General features: G+C 43.9%; 1 protein-coding gene across 1 annotated transcript in view; it reads left to right on the top strand.

Moving 5' to 3' along the window:
• Positions 1 to 229: 229 nt before the first annotated feature.
• The window catches only part of SPAG17 (sperm associated antigen 17), a 112,647-nt gene continuing 90,763 nt past the window's right edge, over positions 230 to 22,113 (top strand). The window contains exons 1-6 of the mRNA XM_066612656.1: positions 230 to 334; positions 8,203 to 8,343; positions 9,562 to 9,624; positions 13,705 to 13,836; positions 20,110 to 20,311; positions 21,385 to 21,579. Of these exons, the coding sequence (XP_066468753.1) occupies positions 230 to 334; positions 8,203 to 8,343; positions 9,562 to 9,624; positions 13,705 to 13,836; positions 20,110 to 20,311; positions 21,385 to 21,579 (838 nt within the window). The remainder of the gene's footprint in view (positions 335 to 8,202; positions 8,344 to 9,561; positions 9,625 to 13,704; positions 13,837 to 20,109; positions 20,312 to 21,384; positions 21,580 to 22,113) is intronic.

Raw genomic sequence — 22,113 nt, forward strand, 5'->3', positions numbered from 1 at the left:
CCTCGTGCCAGGGCGCAGATGCTGCCCTTGGGTCTGCTGAAGGCAGCAGGCCTCCCTCCCGGGCGAGCGTGCAGAGCCTGGAGCCGCCCAGCCTGACAGCCGTTGCCGCGGAGACGCCCGGACGGGCGAGTGGCGCAGGCGCGGAAGGCCCGTCAGGCCTCGGTTGCCGGGGCGACCGCTTGGGCTGCACCCTCCGCGCGGAGCGAGGGCTCTTCTCCCCCAGCGCGCGATGGCTCCGAAGCGGCCCAAGAGCGGGGCGGCCGCCACTCCCGCCCCACCAGGGGCTGCCTCCAAGAACTGGGAAGCGGGGCTGGTGTCTGCCCGCTTGGAGGAGGTGCGTCGGGGCCGGGGGGGCTGTCGCTCTCTCCCGCATTCCCACGTGAATGCAGGCGCGCTTCTTTCACGTGTCCAGGAGAGGGAAGCCCATTCGCAGCTCTGCTCTCCCTGTCTTCAAGGAACAGGGGCCTCATCCACCCACACCCCCCAATAGCCTATGGCGAGGTCCGGGCAGGGCTTGTTTCAGCTCACACCGGGGCCCCATCCCGACGCACCAGCACTTAGGAGGTCCTGCTCCCCTTTGGTCAGTGGGCTTCCTTGCGTGGAAGCGCAGCCTGACAGCACAGTCCTAGGCTTGTCAATGGGACTTGCTCCCAGGGAAGTGCGCATAGGATCGCAGCCTTAGGCCCCAATCCTATGGATGTCTACTCAGAAGTCAGTCCCATTATAGTCAATGGGACTTACTCCCAGGAAAGTGCGGACAGGATTGAAGCCTGGGGCTGCAACTAGCTGGGAGTGAGAAATGGGCTTAACAATTATGCTGTTAGTCCTGGACAGGGTGACTAGGCATCCTATTTTTCCAGGACATGTCCTCTTTTTCAGCCTTGTGTCCTGGAAAAGAACTTAAATGTCCTTCAGTTTCTAAAGCGTACAGGGATAGAGGAGATTTGAGTAGGGTAAGAAGGTAGGAAGTGTAGATCATGAACCTGAAGGCAGAATCTGTATTTAAAAATACAGAAACCTGGAATATAGTTGCCTGGAAATTGTAGATACATTAAAAGACACACACACGGAGAGAGAAATATAGTGCTTTTCAGCACTGACATAAGGGCACTGCAGCTCTGAGGAAAGGGAACAAACATTCTATTACTTTGAGGAGGCCTCCTTGAGTGACACCCAACTGCAGGATGCAGCACATGCCCCATTGGCACTGCTGTGCCAATACTGGAAAGCACTGACATAAGGCAGGGCTTTTCAAACTGGGGCGTCATGATGCCCCAGCCTGTGGGCCCTGGCCTCTGCCCCCTTAAGGGGCGGGGGCAGCAGAGAGATCCCCAGGATCGTGCCACTCAGGGGGCTGCAGGGGCTTGTCTGCACTTACCCAAGCCTCCTGCAGCCTCCCCAGGGTGCGGGGAGCCTGGTGCGACCTTTGACAGGTCTCCCCACAGCAGTGAAAGTGAAAGCGGAGCGATTGCGCATATGCAAAAGTTTATGCTCCGCTTTTACTTTCACTGCATCGGGGAGCCCTGCCAAAGGTCGCACTGGACTCCCTGCACCCTGGGGAGGCTGCAGGAGGCTTAGGAAAGTGTACCCGAGCCTCTGCAGCCCCCTGAGCGGCGTGATCCTGGGGATCCAACCGCTGCCTTCCACCTGCCCCTGCTGCCTCCCCCCTGCCCCCGCAAGCACTTACAGTGGCTCAAACTCTCCATGAGAGTTTGAAAACCACTGACATAAGGGGTTAGGATTGCACCCTTACTTATTTGATTTTCCCAGTAAACAGCTTTGTGAACTTTTTGTTGAAAAGCGGTGTATAAATACTGTAAATTTATATACACACATGAATTAAAACACATCTAAAGGCTATAGTAACACAGGAGAGGAATCTGTACAGTTCTGAATATTTTGTATCTATAATTCTTGTATCTGTATTTTTGTGTCTGTAATCTGTGGAATCTGTGAAAGCTATGTTAATACTATAATGGTAATATACCTGAAATAACATTCTTGAAGTCTTTATTTAATCAATTACATCAATCCTATGTTCATAATCTATTAAGGATTTTTTAAAAAAATCCTTTGTAAGCATTGAAAAGCATAAGTAAGCATTGAAAAACTGGGATTAATTCACCCTTTGTTCACTATTAACCACACTGATTTTATGATACAGTGGTTGAAATTCTGATCTGCAAGCTTTTGAGTTATCCAGAACTCTTCCTCAGGCTTGATGTTAAGTGAAGTGGAAAAATGGGGTGATTGGAGGAGCTGGGCATACAGCAAGTCCTGAAAGTCAATTCGTTATAAAGTTGTTGAGGAAAAAAAAATTGATTTCTGGCTGGGGCCACTGTCTGTGTAGAGTTTGCACGTTCTTCCAGTGCTTGCGAGGGGTTTTCCCTGGCATGAAAAGCTCACATTTATGTCAGTGTTTAATATTAGAAGTGTTCTGGGTCTTTATGCAAAAGTTTGGTGATGTTTTTGTGACCAGAAATATGCTATAGTGACGTAATGCTTGTTTACACATATCAATTAACCAGCTGTAAAATTGGTTTTGTTATAAGTCATGTTGCTTAAAGTTGCAGTTTCCAAGGACCTATCAACAACTTTAAGTGAAGACTTGCTGTATTGTTAAGAGCCCAAAAGTTGTCTACTCAGTAGCTCTGTCTTCTGAACTCTATCTGAAGTCTGCAATCCTGTACTGTACATTGTTTTATGGGAGGAAGACCTATTGAGTTCAGTGGAACTGACTTCTGAGTAGACATGCATAGGCTTGTGCTGTAAGAGTGTTGAAATGAGGCTCCTATAACATGCCCAACTGCAACATGCTCCCCCTGCCCTTTTTTACTTTGTTCCTGTCTGATCAAGAATTCTGGGGGAGTCAGGGGCTTGCTGGTCATTTTATTTGGTCTCGTCTGATCTTGGAAGCTAAGCAGGGTCAGGCCTGGTTAGTACTTGGATGGGAGACTGCATGGGAATACTGGGTGCTGTAGGCTTATACCATAGTCTTTCGAGACTGAAGGTTGCCAACCAACCATTTGGTCTTAATTAAAATAGTAACAAATTTTGGTTTGATCAGCTAGAGTACAGGTAAAGATCTTTGAATTCCCCAAGGTTTCTAACAGGGGATTGGTGGCTACTGTCTTGCTTCACTTAATTAGCATACTTTTGCCACTGTATGTTTCATATTGGATGTTCTATGCTTGTTACTTTATACTGAATGTTGTAAACTTATTTGGATATTATCGGCATTTAAAGTATCACATAAACATGATGTTTAAAATAATGAATAAGAGAATTGCTAGTATCTGCTCTACTCTCAAATCCCTTTGACAGCTGGGAAGCTAATTTGAAAGGGAATGCTGGGGGAAACTGTTACAGAATCAGCCATTTCTGAGCCAGTTCCACTCCTCTCCTAAAGGCACTTTCTTGCCCTGACAGTGGTTTACTGATTTCTGTGGAGTGTAATGGGGTGCCAAAAGCCACACTGAGCACGGTAGATGTCCGAGGCTTTATAACAGAATCAGATTACTAATGCCTGCTACAGTGCAAGTCATACCAGTCATACCAGCCCATACCAATGAAGAGAAAAAGTATCATTAAACAGCTGTATGCACCCACACTCTGAAATTTAGATTGGCAAATAAGGTGCGAACAGTCTAGAAAAAAATGGCCTAGCTTGCTTCGGTGCTTTAACAGAAGTTTAATAAGCAAGATTCAGCAGGTGAAGCCTGAGATAAACAGTGTCATCTACTAATTACTACAGCTCAAACTGCAGTAAAGGGAATAGTTATAGGGGCTAGTTCAAAGGTTGGCAGGAAATGAATGGGTAAATGGCCTGGCTCATACAATCCCTAGTTAATTAGAGTGTGTTGTCCAGGTTAGGAGTTAATTAGGGCAAAGAACCTTAGAGCAATTTTCACTACTGATTTCAAGCTAGAGATTTTGTTAAAAACAAATGACATTGGCAAACAGCACTTGCTTCTGACAAACCATTATATAGTATTTGGGCTAAACTGCATGTATTACTGACCTAGTGCTTCTAGGTGAAAACATCAGACTGAAAACCTGGTTTTTGTATGCAGCTGGACTTTTGAGAATTTTGTCCAAACTGACTGTAGGCAACCCATCCATTTCCCACTGATTTGATGGTGCTTCTAAGTGAGTTTATTTTATCTGTTGAAAAACAGGAAACAGTACAATCCCAGAGTACTGTATATCACAGAGAACAAGACATACTCAACACCACTTCCTAGACATAATTTTTACTCGAAAATTCTGTCTAGAATTTCCTCTAGCTCTTCAGAACACTTTTTTTTAGCCCAAGTGCCCCATATTTCTGGTTTGATGGTTTCTGATTTGAATTTTGCTGTGTCTGGATCAGTTTGTTGCATGCTCTCGGAATAGATAGGGGTTAAAGAGCTTCATCTGTGTTAAGGCTCTTACAGTGATAACCTGAAAAGAAGACAGGTATGGAAGTGAACAAAAGAGTAGGAAAAAAAGAAACTGTCAGTACATTTCACATCTTATGCTCTGGTATGCACACATACATAGCTGTGCTTTGTAATCATTTTAATAAAGCATAATCCATGCTTTACCTCTCCCAATAGTTTCCTCCTGCAGGGAGATGCTAGGTGACTTGACAGGCAGGCAGATCTTCCATCTACAAACTCAGTACAACTGCAGTTTGTAGATGTACTGCAATTCCCCTCCCTCCCTCCAGGTTGTTCACTTATATAGAAGGGGGGAATGGCACACAGTAGTACATAAGCACCTTGTTAATGTCTTCAAAAACAGTGGTGTGACTCAGATTCTTTTCCCCCTTTCAATCAGTCTTCAGGACAATTAGGCTCCAGGGCTCTGGTTTTTCCTCACAACCACCATTCCCTAAGTTTTACCCTCGATTTTTCCAGGGGTCATTGACAATTCCATGATTTTTGGTTGAAAACCTGGCCTTGCCTTATTTGTGAGATTGCCTTATAGGCAAGTGTCTACAGGACTTCTAATTTAAAGTGATGTGAATTTGCCCAACTATATTGTTTTCCATCCCAGTGCAAGTATCTTTCTCAAATAACAAAACTGCCACTGAATTTTGTCACAACAGGTTGGGCATCCCTTATCTGGAATTCTGAAATATGAAGTACAAGCATGCCCCGGCATCCACAGGGGTTCTATTCCAGAACTCCCCAGTGGTTAATTGAAATCATGGATAACAAGGGACATCTCCTGCTCTCTGGAAGTGAAGGGAACTGGGCTCCCTTGTCTCTGGAGTGTCTTCTGAGGCCTGGAGAGGGTCTGCATGATGCCACTGTGAGCCTCAGAATGGCCTAAAAGGCAAAGAAGAAAAAAAAGCTACTTCTTGTTTTACAATAAAACCAGAAGTGATGTTTTTAATGACTTATAAGGCATTAGGAGGCTCGGGGAAGCCCTCCAGAGGGGATGTGCAGAAGAGGGGCCATGGACCCAATCTGCGGTTAAGTGAAACTATGAATACAGGATCCACTGATATGGGGTCACCCCTGTATTCCAAAATATGAAACTTTTTTTAAAATATGAAACAAAATAATGAATAAGGTATGAATAAGGTATATGAATATATTATATATTGGCAACCTTCAGTCTCGAAAGACTATGGTATCGCGCTCTGAAAGGTGGTTCTGGCACAGCGTCTAGTGTGGCTGAAAAGGCCAATCCGGGAGTGACAATCCCTTCCACACCGGGAGCAAGTGCAGTCTGTCCCTGGTCTGTCTCCCTGGCTATGGGCCTTCCTTCTTTGCCTCTTAGCCTCAGACTGTTGGCAAAGTGTCTCTTCAAACTGGGAAAGGCCATGCTGCACAGCCTGCCTCCAAGCGGGCCGCTCAGAGGCCAGGGTTTCCCACTTGTTGAGGTCCATCCCTAAGGCCTTCAGATCCCTCTTGCAGATGTCCTTGTATCGCAGCTGTGGTCTACCTGTAGGGCGCTTTCCTTGCACGAGTTCTCCATAGAGGAGATCCTTTGGGATCCGGCCATCATCCATTCTCACGACATGACCAAGCCAACGCAGGCGTCTCTGTTTCAGCAGTGAATACATGCTAGGGATTCCAGCACGTTCCAGGACTGTGTTGTTTGGAACTTTGTCCTGCCAGGTGATGCCGAGGATGCGTCGGAGGCAGCGCATGTGGAAAGCGCTCAGTTTCCTCTCCTGTTGTGGGCGAAGAGTCCATGACTCGCTGCAGTACAGAAGTGTACTCAGGACGCAAGCTCTGTAGACCTGGATCTTGGTATGTTCCGTCAGCTTCTTGTTGGACCAGACTCTCTTTGTGAGTCTGGAAAATGTGGTAGCTGCTTTACCGATGCGCCTGTTTAGCTCGGCATCGAGAGAATGAGTGTCGGAGATCGTTGAGCCAAGGTACACAAAGTCATGGACAACCTCCAGTTCATGCTCAGAGATTGTAATGCAGGGAGGTGAGTCCACATCCTGAACCATGACCTGTGTTTTCTTCAGGCTGATTGTCAGTCCAAAATCTTGGCAGGCCTTGCTAAAACGATCCATGAGCTGCTGGAGATCTTTGGCAGAGTGGGTAGTGACAGCTGCATCGTCGGCAAAGAGGAAGTCACGCAGACATTTCAGCTGGACTTTAGATTTTGCTCTCAGTCTGGAGAGGTTGAAGAGCTTTCCGTCTGATCTGGTCCGGAGATAGATGCCTTCTGTTGCAGTTCCAAAGGCCTGCTTCAGCAGGACAGCGAAGAAAATCCCAAACAAGGTTGGTGCAAGAACACAGCCCTGCTTCACTCCGCTTCGGATGTCAAAAGGGTCTGATGTGGAGCCATCGAAGACAACAGTGCCCTTCATGTCCTTGTGGAAGGATCTGATGATGCTGAGGAGCCTGGGTGGACATCCAATCTTGGGGAGAATCTTGAAGAGGCCGTCTCTGCTGACCAGGTCGAAAGCCTTTGTGAGATCTATGAAGGCTATAAAGAGTGGCTGTTGTTGTTCCCTGCATTTCTCCTGCAGTTGTCTAAGGGAGAATACCATATCAGTGGTGGACCTGTTGGCTCGGAATCCACACTGCGATTCTGGATAGACGCTCTCTGCAAGTACCTGGAGCCTCTTTAGTACAACTCGGGCAAACAGCTTTCCTACAACGCTAAGGAGAGAGATGCCGCGGTAGTTGTTGCAGTCACCCCTGTCACCTTTGTTCTTGTACAGCGTGATGATGTTTGCATCCCTCATGTCTTGAGGTACTCCACCTTCTCTCCAGCAGAGACAGAGGATTTCATGCAGCTCAGTGACGATGATCTCTTTGCAGCATTTTAGGACTTCAGCAGGGATGCTGTCTTTTCCAGGTGCCTTGCCAAAGGCAAGGGAGTCCAGGGCCACGTGAAGTTCTTCTAGGGTTGGTTCACTGTCAAGCTCTTCCAGCACAGGCAGGCACTCAATGTTGTTCAGTGCTTCTTCGGTGACTACATTTTCTCTGGAATATAGCTCAGAGTAGTGCTGCACCCAGCGTTCCATCTGCTGCGCCCGATCCTGGATGACCTCGCCTGTGGCAGACTTCAGAGGGGCAATTTTCTTCTGTGTTGGACCTAGGGCCTGCTTGATACCATCATACATCCCCTTGATGTTGCCCGTGTCAGCTGCTATCTGTATCTCGGAACAGAGCTGGAGCCAGTAGTCGTTAGCACATCTCCTGGCAGTCTGTTGGACTTTGCTGCGAGCAGTTCGGAGGACCTGCAGGTTGCGCTCACTGGGACAGACCTGGGACAGACCTGGGTATATGAATAAGGTATATGAATAAGGTATATGAATAAGGGTTATATTTGTGTTGAATATATGTGTTTATTCATATATATGAATAAGCAGTATATTTGTGTTGAATATATGTGTTTATTCATATATATGAATAAGCGGTATATTGTGTTTAAACTTGGGCCCTGTCTGCAAGAACTGTCATTATGTATATGCAAGTATTTTGAAATATGGAAAAACCCGTTATCCAAAGTGCTTCTGGTCCCAAGCACATTGGATAAAGGATACCCAACCTATATCAGATACTTTAAGAAAATTGTTTGCTCAGTGCAGTAGTATAATATTGCCACCTGGTGGTAATGAGTGGTAAAGAAGCAAATATGTTTTCTGCGCATGGAAAAATGTTTTTAAAGCAGAATGTAGAGATACTATCAACAATTCTTATATAAAAATAAACATTTTTTTCTTTTTTTGTTCTGGAATAGGAAAATTGGATTCCCAATTTTGCCTTTGTGGTTGGGAGCAAACCTGAGGATGAACTTCATTTGAAGGCTCTGTCTCTCGCTATACAGGTGCCACTGCGGAAACTTTTCAGCGTGGTATCTTGGGAAGGAATATTAGCGCAGGTACTTAACATTTATCATTATGAGAGTGTGATATAAAGACTGAGACTTGAGTCAAAAGCATTGCCCACTTGTCAATGGGGATTATACATGGGGATTCCAGCTTCATTGTCAGATGTTATGGATACGCATGTAGATCTTGTGGGATATGGTTTCATAGAAGATTTGTGGAGAAAGCAAAAAGTGGACATTGGCTGGGAAGCAGTATTTAAGGGCTACAGGCAGCTAAGTCAGGGAGCATTCACCTCCCGTCATCTCTGTTGTATGTCTGGAAGCTGAGTCATGAGAAGGAGAAAAAAAACCAAGTGCCATTTAACCCTCTGAAGTCTAAGTGGGAATCCTGGAACAAGAATCCTTCATTTCTTCCAGAGTTCTACCACAATACATCAATAAACCATTGTTTTAATGTTAAGCAACCTTATTGCTTTGAGGCTGTCTAGCTTTCAGTCATATGGCTCTGTTGGACCACATATGTTCTACGTCTACGCCACAATCACACATATGTTTACAGAACCTTCCCATCTTGGCGCCGACACACAAACATCTTCCCTGCCATCTTTGTGAAATACAAATCCGTCAAGCACATATGATCTCTAGTTATGATTTACATACCCTTACAATGACCTTGCACAAAGTCATTAGCCTACCAGAATCTTGTGTGGAGGGGGGGGGGTGGATATCTACTGTTGGCCCAATTTGCCCATTGCCCCCATACAAATTACTTTTCTCTGCAGTAATTTCTTAAGTATTATGTCTTTACTGCCAGTGTCATGTTATGCTACTGTAACAACTGGAACTCCAACTAGCAAACTGTGCTTTGGATGATGTAATGTCAATTTCTGATTGGTCTTTCAGTATTCACCATATGACCAAGATTCAAAGAACTCCATAACTTGTTCTGGTTAAACAGTGGGTCATATAATATTTGTATTTCTTTAACAGCAGCTGACCCCTTACTCCTGCTTATGGCAAACCTTTTTAGAACAAAGAGGAGTTTCAGAAGCATGAAATAATGTTTGTGATGTGGCATAGGAACCTGCTGTTCAAGAAAAAAAATACCAATGAATTTTCCCAAGCCTTTGGTCATAAAATTGCCCTTTGAATCTTTAAACCACTCACCTCATTTTAAAGATATTTGAGTTAAAAAGAAGTATAGATGAGTATGATCAATCTAGACAATTAATTCAATTAAACTTGTCCATAACTTTGTATTTCTTACAGATCATGGATGTTGGAAATGCAAAAGCAAAAAAGGTCAAAGAGCCAACACCTCTTTTTTACGAGGCAAGTGAAAGTATTCTTTATTATCATTGCTGTGCTTTATAGTTCTAGATCTCTCCAATGGGATCCTTCCATTTTGAATTTGTTTTCAAACAATTTTTTTTGGTAGTTTTTTCTCAAGTGGGGCTGTCTAGTTCACAGCTGGTGCTGAAATCAAAAGATATTCGATATAGAAGGTTGTAAACTATATCATTTCAAACTGGTGTGTTAAAGAGGGTAGGTAGTGATGTGTCAGAATTTGATCTGCAATTGCGTTTTATAGATCAGCGCCCATTTTGAAGTCCAAAGCAAGGCTGGTCACTAATTCAAGGATCAAAGTTCATAACTGAATAAACACTGGCATGTTAAAATTAAACTTATGAAGATTTAAACTCAGTTCAGACATCATGTCAACTACAGTTAGCACTAGCCATAGTTTAGAACAGGGTTCTCTGAGCCCCGGCCCGGGGGCCACATGCGACCCGCTGCAAACCTCTATCCGGCCCGCAGTCAGCCTCTTGCCCCTGAAAGCCTCTGGCCCACTAGGCCAAACATGATTGGAGCTGTGCTCTGTTTGCATCTGAAGGGTGTTCTACGGGCCAGGGAGGTTGAATGAATGAGCCCATTCATTCATTTATTCACTCATCTAAGTTATATCTCTAATTTATTTATATAAATTTTATATTTAAATTTTTTTTCTGGCTCTTTACACCATGCCAGATATTTGAAGCGGCCCTCTGGCCAAAAAGTTTGGAGACCCCTAGTTTAGAACCTAAACAATTGTTTGAGCTTTCCAAGTACCGGTAACCATAATTCAGAGCTGCTTATCTACTTTATTTTCTGTCTGCTCAGCTCTTTAGTTCAGTGTTTCTCAAATTGTGGGTTGGGACCCTCTAGGTGGATCGCGAGCCAATTTCAGGTGGGTCCCCATTCATTTCAGTATTTTATTTTTAGTATATTAGACTTGATGCTCCCATGGTATGTGACTGCATTTGGGGAAATGTTATAGATCTGTACTTTTAACGGTCTACTATGCATATGCTTTTAACAGCGATAGTCAATGGAACTTTCTCCTGGGTAAGTGTCGGCAGGATTGCAGCCTAGGATGGTTAAAAAATGTTCCTGCTTGAAGTGAAGAGAAGAATAGATAAATTATGAGGGATTAATTTGTAACTTGACTGATGGAGTCATCTGGAGTTTTTAGCTGTAGTTTTACAGCTAAAGTGCCCTGATTATGCAGAGCTAAAGTAGCCCTCCTCCTTTCACTCTGTCCCCCTTACTGATTGTATAGAGCTTTGTCTCTGCTCTTGCATTTAAGCGTGAGGCCCTCAAACGATATCCACCCACCCAAACTGTGGGTATACCCCACATTTTAGCCAAACCATATACATAAGCCTAAACGTTGCCAGGTTTGGACAAGACACAAACATGCAGCTTGAACTGACCGTATTTGAGAATGCAAAATTGACACCATATGCAGTTGAGTGTAAATTCTCCAAAGGTGTGAGGAAGAAAGAAGATGTCAGAACTCTGAAGGAACACTTCATTTATCCCCAAACTATGAGTATATTCAGTTTAATTAAAAACAAAATTAAGGAAATATTGGGTACAAGAATCTTCCTCAAGAATATTTCCAAGCTAGGTAAACATTTTAGGAGAGATAATGCAAGGGAAATACCCCCCCTCTCTCTTATAAGCATGTTAGGTGAATTTTTGTCTTGTAATTTTTAGTGGCTATGCATCTCTAAGGGAAAGATCCCAGATGTTAGTAAGTTGTATGAAATTTGTTGGAAACAAGCTGTAAAAAATATAGTCATAAAACAGCTCATCAGTGCCACACATCTGGACAGTGTATCTGCATGTTCGTGCTGCTGTCATCACTCAAAGAAAATTCAATAACTTTATTCCTTGCCGATTAGGCTGCATACCAACAGAATCAATATGAACACGAAAGAGGGAAATTGAACTAAGATAGAAATTCGAGGGTCCAAAAATATTTCTGGAACTGTCATTGGTAGAGGTGTTTGAGAACAGTGTTATTTTTTTTTTTCCATAAGTAAGTCCATTGTGTTCAGTAAGACTTGGGCTATAATTCTGTCTTACTCACTGGAAACCAACACCTCTAATCATTGGTAAATTTCTGTTTGTTTTTGTTCTGGGGCTTGTAAACCAGATACCAGCTTCCTTGTAAATACAGGTTGACCCTCCTTGTCTACAGGTTTGGAACCTGTGGATTTGACTTACTGCAAGTCCTCAGCTGTGTCTGGAGGGCCTGGCCCAACCTCCTGCACACTACAGGAAGTGCCTTCTGGTTGTGACCAGGAGGTCTTCTGAGGTGTGCAGAAGTCACACGTGGCCTCAGAACACCTCTGGACACGACCGGAAGACATTTCTCAATATTCATGGGTTCAGTATCTGCGGGAGGCCTAGTAACGGATCCCCCACGGATTCTGAGGGCTAACTTGTAACAGCAAGGTTCTCACAGATGGTTTTCTCTCTAAAAATTCTACTTTAATTAGCTGTGTTGTAGTGATGTCATCAGATGACTGACAGCCCATTCCTGAGCTACACAGGGTATGGGGCTGCAGAGGCACTGAAAATGGCTGCTGTTGCATCCTGTGCGCTTCAGGCAGCTGCCGCCAGTTCCTCAGGAGAAGGGGACTTTTGTCCTCTTCTCCTGGGTAAAGAGGAACCCCACAATGCGGCTACTTAATTCACCGCCAACTCAAAGGTTGGCGGTGAATCAAGAACCTCCATGTCAGGCGGTAAGCCCAACATGGAGGCTCTGGATCCAGTGGAGCAAAGCTCCACCAGTCCCACCTCTTTCCTTCCCCACTCCCTCCTCCCCAGAATGCTTCCTCCCTGTCCTCTCCCTGCCTCCTACCTCCCCGGAACGTCTCCTCCCCACCCTTTGCCCGCCTCCTCCCTCCTTGGAATGCCTCCTCCCCACCTTCCCCCACGCCCCCACTTACCTCACCACTGCTCAACTGTCTGCGCGAGCTGATGCGAGCTGTTCAGGATTGGCCAGTGAATCATCTACTATTGGCTGCATTTATTCCTTCGCTATGATGATCTCTACTATTAATAACATACAAAGAACTTTACAGGGTCACATCAACTGTGCGTCTCTCATAGCAATTTCTCTTCATTATGGATCTGTTGTGGATTTTCTAGATTACAGGCACCCCCTCTGTACCCACAGGGGACATGTTTCTGCTGCTACCATGAATACTTGAAACTATGGATAGTGTCGTAGCTTTTTCAGATTCCTCATCACGCTCATGACTCACCTTTCTTCATTTTTGATGCTTTGCAAAAGGCAGTCTTTTCTTCCTTTTGCTTTGGAACACTTTGGAAAAGGAAGCCAACAGCAAGAACCGAAACTTGTAACTGCTGGCGGAATGCTAGAGGAGGTAGTTTTGAGAACTCTAACAGGAAGCAGGAAGCAGAATGGCAAGAGTGCTAGACTCCACTTTTTGTTAGTGTTCCTTTATCAGCCACGAGCCTAGGTTCTCACTGTCTGCTTTCTTTTCCAAAAAAAGTCGGTTTTGCATAAGATGCAGGCTGACTATATATTTATTTGTGAATTAATGGGAAATAGAAAACTTAAAAGAAAAAGTTAAGAAATATATCCTATTAAAAGACCTATACTAAGTGGCTTCCAGGACTTACAGAATGTTGAGGGTCGAGGAAAAGGAAAAATTGGGGTGGGAGTGGGACTTGCCTACTTGAGCCAGTAACAGCTTGATGTATCCTTGAGGTGGATATTAAAGTTGATCATATAAAGAGGCTAAAATGTTGTTCTCTCTATTCTATAAAGAGACATTTCAAGATAGAGGAAAGGAAAAAGAACATCTTTTGCTTTTTCCACTCCCCAGAGCGTCTGCACACCATTCTGTTTAGTAGTAGTAAAGCACTCAGGTTTGTAGCTGAACCTAAATCCTAACCTGAACCCTTTTAGCATTAAGAACCATTAAGAACATTGCTACAAGCCTCCTGTTTTGTTCTGATTGATTGCAGTGATTGATGGCACACTGCAAAATGTTGTTGAGTATTCCCACTCATTTTGAATTCAAAATGTAACCTTTTTGTTCCTCTCTGTAGGTAATAGAGGCAGCAAAAAACATCATGGATACTGGGGAGCCACTTCCTGTGACTCTGATTGGAAAGTTAATTAAATATGAAGTGCTTTTCATCAAACAGAAGGATCTGCAGAGAAGGGCTGCTGAAAAGAAGGTATTTTAATAAAATATAAGACAAAATTTTATTCGTATGAAAAGTATATTTTTTATAATTTTTTTTCTATATGTCATATGTACATTTGCACACTGATTGTTTTCTTCTTGCATTGACAGAAATATTTATATGTGTGTATAGTTCTATGTTCTGAAAACAGAAACACAGTTTAATTTAATGATTTAGGGCGCAATCCTAATCAACTTTCCAACACTGACTTAGCCACAATGTAGCCCCCAAGGTAAGGTAACAAGCATGTCCTTACCTTGAGGAGGCCCCTTTGACAGCTTTCCCACTGCAAGATGCCATGCACACCACATTGGCACAGCTATGTCACTGCTGGAAAGTTGGTAAGGATTGTGCCCTTAGATGCTCTCTTGAGTGCTGCACCATTCAGTGTCCATATAGCCCATTTGAAAACTAAGTCAAATATTAGCAAAGCACAACACTTGGAGAGGGGCACCACTTCCTTGGTAGGGCACATGTTTTGCATGTCCCAGGTTCGGTCCACAGCATCTTAGGTAGCAGGGATGGTAAAGACCTTGGCTGAGACATTGGAAAGCTGCTGCCAGTCAGACTAGGCAATACCAGGCGTGATCAGTGGTTCTGAAACTGTTGGTAGGGACCCACCCATGAGTTGTGAAATGGACAGGCTCATAGCTGGCAAGGAAAATGAATTGGGCCCCATGGAAACTGAAATGGAGCCATCCGCGTGCATTTATTCACGAGTAGGCCAATGTGCCTGGGTTGTTATTGGAGGTCAGGTGAGGGGAAAGCAAGACCACCAGAATGGTCCTCCACCAGATGAGCGTGTAGCTCAACAACCGCAGTCCCATCCACCATAGTAACAAGGGTAACAACAAAGGTTTGAATGAAATTTTTCTTTAAGTCACGCAGAGCTAGGTGTGTCCTGATAAGAGTGTTGCTTTAAAAGTGGGTCTCAATGCTGAAATGTTTGGGAACCACTGGGCTAGATGGTCTATCTCTAAGGCAGCTTCATTTGCTCATTTACCTCTGCCTGATTAATTATAAATGATATACGTGGGTGGGTAGGAGGGATGCTCCTTGGATGAGGGGCAGGATGATGAGGTAATAAATGAAATAAAATAAATGGTGAATACCATAGTACAGATGTGTTTCAGTAGAATAGCTATCTGTTGTGGAGGCACGTTAATAATGGTATAAAATTGATGGTATTATAACTACTGATTTTGGAGAAGTGGGGCTAAGTGAGCGCCTTTGGTTTCATTCAGAGGGGAGAGGGTTATTACTACCCTTGTTTCTTCCCTTCCAAGACTCCTGTCTTCCTCTCCAAAACCACTAAACCTAAATTATAGTAGTGTTGGTTTGATTGTCCATGTACATGGCATCTTGCATGTGTAAAAAGAGAAGTTCCTGTCCCAAAGGTTCTTGATCTAAAAGAGAGAAAAGGAAATCAATAGGGTGGGAGATGGATTCGGGAAAGACTAGAAAAGAATATTCAGTTGTATAGTGTGGGAACCAAGGGTTGGGCCAGGGACTTCATTGAAAAAATTGATTTTGAAGCAAGAATTTAATTAAATTGAAGGAGGTGACACAATGGAGGAATAGTGGAACGTGTTTTCAGATGTAAGAGGCAACTGGGGAAAAAGAGTGGAAACATTTGAGGTAGCAGGATGCCTTCCACATCCAAGTGGAAAAAATCAGGGAAACACTTGGAGAGGCAGAATCAGATGGAAGGAGGAAGAACCGCAAATGCATTTTTGCATTGTTAGTTTATGAAGTGCATTGTGGCTCTCAACTTGAGACAGGCAGTCCACATGGCAGATGAGAATGAGTTATGGTTCTGTGATCGGTTGTTTTGCACAGGATCTGCCAGTAGGTATCTTCACAGGACCTTCACTGGTGTCTTGTTGTCTTGTGTGCTCCCTGTGGCATTTGGTGGGCCACTGCGAGATACAGGAAGCTGGACTAGATGGGCCTTTGACCTGATCCAGCAGGGCTCTTCTTATGTTGTTACGTATGGTACCACCCACACCACGTTACTCCTAGTCCCGCAATAGTCTTCTGAACTCTTTTCCAGAATGTAACATATTAACTTGTTATGTAGCAGCATCTTAAGAAACGTCATCCACACAAAATGTCAAATGCTTAAAGTGCCTGTAATTAAACATATAACTTCCCAGATGTGTGTGAGAGAGAGCATTATTGTTTATTATGGGCAGATTCCATCCAAAGTTAGTCCCGTTATTTTTTTCAATGGGGAGTTAAACACATGCTTAAGAACCTGATCGTATCAGGTGCAGTGATGGCTCTCCAGTCCCATCACCAGAGCTGGGTGTTGCAAAAATGCTGTAAGGCACTCAGACAGCTGGCGGGAGACACCCAGCAGTGGCAGAGAGGCCAGTGCCAGTTGGCACTGGGCCTCAGTGCTGGCATGACACAGGTCAGAAATGCTCAGTGGTAAGTATCCCTGCTGGGTGGCAGGGAGGCTTCTCAGGGCGGGAAAAAGGCAGGGAGGGGCGGAACTGGGCAGAGGGAGGGAGGGAGGGCCAGAGGGTGGACTGGACCTGGGAGTTGGGTGCAGAATCCTTTGATTCCTTTGGAGTCATGGAGCCAGACACAGGCCTCCTTGTTTCTGCGCACGGTACGTAGTAGGCACAATTCTGAGAAGATCCATTAGGGCTAGCAGTGTTCTACCCGGGTATGGGAACCAATGTTTTCTTACCCCAAGGAGACTCTGGTGGCTACTCTGGCCCATGGGATATAGTGGCAGCCATTTTGGCACCGGTGTACCTTGCACCACCAGCAGCCCACAGGATTGGGTTTCCCATCATTCTCGTTGAAATGAATGGGACTTAACAGTGCCTGACTTTGACTGGGTTGAGTCTGATAAATTTTGGGCTCCTCCCTCCACAGAACCCGTGCCTCACTTCTTGCAGAAAATAGATAGTCATAGGATGCATAAAAATCAATGACTGTGCTTCTTACGCTGAAATTCAATGCTAGATAACATTCTTTTACATAGCTTCAAGATTCACATAATTTCAAGATTAACAGGATGATAATCTTCGATACTATGATTGAAACTGAAGAAATTCAGCTTCAAAAAAAATCAAAGCTTCACATATAGGCTAATGGGTTCTGAGCTGTCTGTGACAGATCAGGAGAGAGATGTTGGGGGGGGTGGACAGCTCGATGAAAGTCGAGCTGTCGACCCAATGTGCAGCGGCAGTGAAGAAGGCCAATTCTATGCTTAGGCTCATTAGAAAAGGTATTGAGAACAAAACAGCTGATATTATAATGCTGTTGTACAAATCAATGGTAAGGCCACACCTGGAGTATTGTGTCCAGTTCTGGTTGCCACATCTCAAAAAGGACATAGTGGAAATGGAAAAGGTGCAAAAGAGAGTGACTAAGAAGATTGCTGGGCTGGGGCACCTTCCTTATGAGGAAAGGCTACAGCGTTTGGGCCTCTTCAGCCTAGAAAAGAGATGCCTGAGGGGGGACATGACTGAGACATACAAAATTATGCATGGGAAGGATAAAGTGGACAGAGAGATGCTCTTTACACTCTCACGTAACACCAGAACCAGGGGACATCCACTAAAATTGAGTGTTGGGAAAGTTAGGACAGACAAAAGAAAATATTTCTTAGTGTGTGGTCGGTCTGTGGAACTCCTTGCCACAGGATGTGGTGACGGCATCTTACCTGGATGCCTTAAAAGGAGTTTGGACAAGTTTCTGGAGGAAAAATCCATTACGGGTTACAAGCCATGATGTGTATGTGCAACTGAGGCACGCTGACCTCTGACCCTAGACCGTAAAGTCATTTTAACACTATAGCATATGCACAATGGTGAAGAGAAGCCGAATTTTATTAAATGTCTGACTAAAGCACAGAAACACATAGAATAGTGAAAGCCATTTTCACTCATAAGTCAGTCTCATAGAAGAACAGGACAAGTTGCTTGAAGAAAAATTATGTTTAGAAAGCTGTTTTGCTAGCTGGGACCTTGGGGCCTCAAAGTCTTGCATTGATACATTTTTGGAATTTGGCACAGAGAGTCGTATCTCAAAGGAAGATAAGACTCCTTCTTGGCAGAGCACATTACGATGCCAGGTACCAAGGCTCACTTGTTTATTCTTCTAAGTTTTCAAATATGGAAATAGTCTTTGCTTTAAAGTATAACCAACATATATGGAACATATGGTAGTGGTAGTTATTAGAAATAAGTCTTAAACCAACAAAATGCTTGATTTTAGAAAAGTTTAAGAAAACTAGTCAAAGAGTTTAACATTGCAAACATCCTTGTCAGTTGCCATGTTCTTGGCAGACACCTGCAGGAGATGAATTTAGAAAAGAATACATTTGACAAGATAACTGGCAACATCCTTAAGAAAGAGTCCTTTTGTTTGAATTGCAACTGAGATGAGAGGGGGGCTGGTGCCCCTAGGGTGCCTCAGACAGCTTGGCATGACAAGAAGCTGGCTGAAGCCTTAGCTCAAGCTGCTAGGCAACCACAAAAGGGAAGAGGTCACTTATATGCACCACTATAGAGCCCTCAATACCAGTGTACTCAAGGTAACTAGTCATAATAGTTATATAGAGTTAAGACATAGAGTAAAACTGTTAAAAGGACGTTTAATAGACTCTGGTTCACACAGGTTTGCAGAGGGCCCGCAGGGAATATACTAAAACCAAGAGAAGAGATAAGATGGGTGGCACAAGTAAGGCCATCCTAATTAGGAAGGGTTTGAAAGGAATTTATGTCAATAAATAGATTAGAAGTTCTGCCAAATTAAGGTCTTCACACTTGTACACTTGTGTTTAAGTGTTTGTGTGTTCTCTTTAATGAGGATAGTATGAAAACCTGTTTTCTCAAAGAGATCCCTGGTTAGATTGATAAATGTGAGTGGGGGTTAGTGCTGGATGAAATGATGTTACAGCGAACCCTACTGGTTTTGGAAACTTTTGGAAATTGTGTAATTTTGGCAAAGTTTTAAGATGAAACCCCACCTGTATGTAAATAAGAGCCAATCAATGTTTTTGCTCACTTGTTGCCCACCTATTTTCCATCTTGTATGTAAATGGTATTTTATCTACATTCTATTAAGTTAGCCCCATTTATGATGTCAGACTTTCAGCAAATGAGAAGTCTAGATTTTCAGACAACGGATTGTGTGGTATAAAAGTTAAGGACCACCGTTCAGATGGGGTCCATGCTTTGGACGTGAGTCCCGTGGACCAGTTGTATACAATTCAATAAAAGCCTGTGAACCTTCATCCCTGTGTACCGAGTCATTCTGAGTTGCTTATCTGAGTTGCTGATTGGCCTTGCAACACAACCTCCTGATTTTAGAAATGGGCTATGTCAGAATGCCAATGCAAGGGAGGGCACCAGGATGCAGGTCTCTTGTTATCTGGTGTGCTCCCTGGGCATTTGGTGGGCCACTGTGAGACACAGGAAGCTGGACTAGATGGGTTCATGGCCTGATCCAGTGGGGCTGTGCTAATGTTCTTATGTTCTTAAATTACTACAAAGGTAGCAACCACAAAGCAGATTTGTATGGGGGGAATGTGAAATGAAGACTTGTGAAATTCCAGTGGTATTCTTTGAAATACCTTTTGATGTGGCCACCCCCCCATTTCTATGCACTCTAATTCATGCTCCCCACTCATTCTTATTGACAGACCCATTCAGACTAATTGTACACAATAAATATGCCATCTCCACTCACTCCATCCACACTCTCAATCAAGCAATTGTTGTGATAGTAATGCCTTTTCCCTTCTTCACTCCTTCCTGTCAACAGCCCCAGTCCAAAAAGCTTTGTAAACTTAAAAAAAAAACATTCTTGAACCTTTTGAACGTTATTAAATAGTGCCTAGCAGCATGTGAGCCAACAGCTAGGGACTTATCATTTTAATGTACTGAAGCCAGATCCCACTGCCAACCATTTTTATTTTTATTTTTTGCTAAGCTTATCTGAGATAATTGACAAAATATTTTCAGATTTACAGATTTTCTTCAAATTTACTTAGTCTGTGCTTTCTTTTGACACATCATTATGTCTCTGGGACCATGGAAAAGAGCCTTAAAAGATTATACAAATATGGCTTTGATTTTTACTTTAGGTATGCAGATGCTCGGATTGTACCAGAATAAGCTCTCTCTCTCTCTCTCTCTCTCTCTCTCTCTCTCTCTCTCTCTCTCTCTCTCTCTGTGTGTGTGTGTGTGTGTTTCCTTGTAACTTACATAAGATATTCATTTAGCTTCTCTAATTTGATAGGCATCTGAGGACCTTGAAAAGGAGAAAGAGGAGAAGGGGAAAGGGAAAGGAAAAGGTGCTGGGAAAAAAGAGAAGCCTGCCAGTGCAAAAGGAAAGAAAGGAAAGAAGGGAGCTGAGTCAGCACAAGCATCAACAAGTGTCATTAAAAAAGACACCAAACTGAAGCGACGTGGAGAAGATGTGGATCTTGATAAATATATTGGTGCGTAGAATATCAATTAATGGCATGCTCAGTGTTAAAAACATAGAATCCCTGCTACAAACTCAGGATTTTGGAGTGATTTCTTTGAGGTATGCCACACATAGAAGGCAAACCCAGGTTTGTCACAAAATGCCCACTTAACAGGGAGCTTCTGCATCCCTGCAGACTGTAAATGTATAATGCATGCATATTAAATAGAACATAATAAATTAAGGTTACAATCCTATCCTGCATTGTAACAGGCAAGCCAAGAGGCATGCGCTGTATCCAGCGCAGGATTGTGGCCATAAGCAGCTCAGCCAGAAGCAAGGGGAAACATTTCCCCTTACCTCTGGGTAAGGGCCGCTGGCCCCTATGGGTCTCCTCGGACAAGTCCAGGGAGAGTAGAGTGACTTGAAGCTGCTCCGTTCTCCCTGGGAATGGGGGTTGGGATCCGGCATAACTGCTGGATCCTAGCCCCACCTCCTGCTCCCCACCCGCCCACCCCTGGGCTGCCCACTGCCCGCCCTAAAACATATGAAGCCTGCCAACATTGCTCTGCCATGTCAAGAACTTTTGTTGTTTTTGTTTTAAAAGCAGGTGTTCCAAAAGAAAAATGGGTTTCTCACAGAATAACTGTCTCAGGGCCCCATCCTGTCCAATTTTGCAGCACCAGTGCAGCTGCAGTGCAGCCCCAGGTAAAGGAACAAATGTTCCCATACCTTAAGGAGGCCTCTGTGACTGCTGCCCCACCACAAGATGCAGTGCATGCCCCATTGGCACAGCTGCACCAGTGCTGGAAAATTGGGTAGAATTCGACCCTCCTTTCTCCCCTTATGAACAGAGCAAAGAAAACTATAGACACTGAAGGGAGAGATACTTCTATTCCATCCAAAAAATTGGTGCATGATACACACTTATGTTTTGGACAGTTACATACATCTGAAAAGCAGGGTTTATAATGGAAGTTGTTTTAGGAAATAATTTAACTATGACTCACCTAGCATAGTATGCAGCAATTGAAATGGCCAATTCAGATATCTTTTAAATATATTTTAATAAGGGCCACGGCTTTTTTATGATGTTTTGAACAGATGATGAACCCGATGATGGCGCTCAGTATTATTTCATAATCTGGGGTTTTCCCTACCCTCAACTTTTGCCTGTGCTGTCTGATCTTGGGATCAATGTTGGAAGCGTCATCAAAATTTCTTCTGATGATTACCAGCCTCTTCAGTCCTACCTAGAAGCAGCTGCACTACAGGAAGAACAACTTCTTGCACCAGACGGTGAGCTAACCGTTCATTAAATGCATTTGATATATAAACAAAAATATTCCCTTTTTATTTTATAGTATATTCTGAGTATATTGTATTAGTTTTAAAACAAGTCTATGGTTACTATAAGGGGCTGTTGCTTGCTATAAAGCAGCGGTTGTCAAACTCGCAGCTACTGCATAATAAAAAAGCAGTTCCTTTTCAAACCGGATTGACTTCCACTGAGATTGGGGGACAGGGATGCTCTGGGCAGTCACGTCTGCTGCTCGGTGTCCCAGCATGCTGTGCAACAGGATGTCCAGGCAGATGAGACTGCCCAGAGCGTTCCTGTTCCCCAATCTCTGTAGAAGTCATGTGGCAACTCAGCAAAATGGTAAACTTTGGTCATGGGGCAGAAATATTATTCCAAACCCTGGATCCCGCCCCCAGGCTGGAGTTTGGAAGGCCCTGCAATTGAGCAGGAGTCACCAAACTGTGGCCTGCAAACCACATCTGGCCTCACTTTGACCAGCCTGCTGAGCCCAGTGGCATAATGATTACATGTGG

The sequence above is a fragment of the Tiliqua scincoides genome, chromosome 2, assembly GCF_035046505.1.
Source record: "Tiliqua scincoides isolate rTilSci1 chromosome 2, rTilSci1.hap2, whole genome shotgun sequence".
NCBI classification, from domain to species: Eukaryota; Metazoa; Chordata; class Lepidosauria; order Squamata; family Scincidae; genus Tiliqua; species Tiliqua scincoides.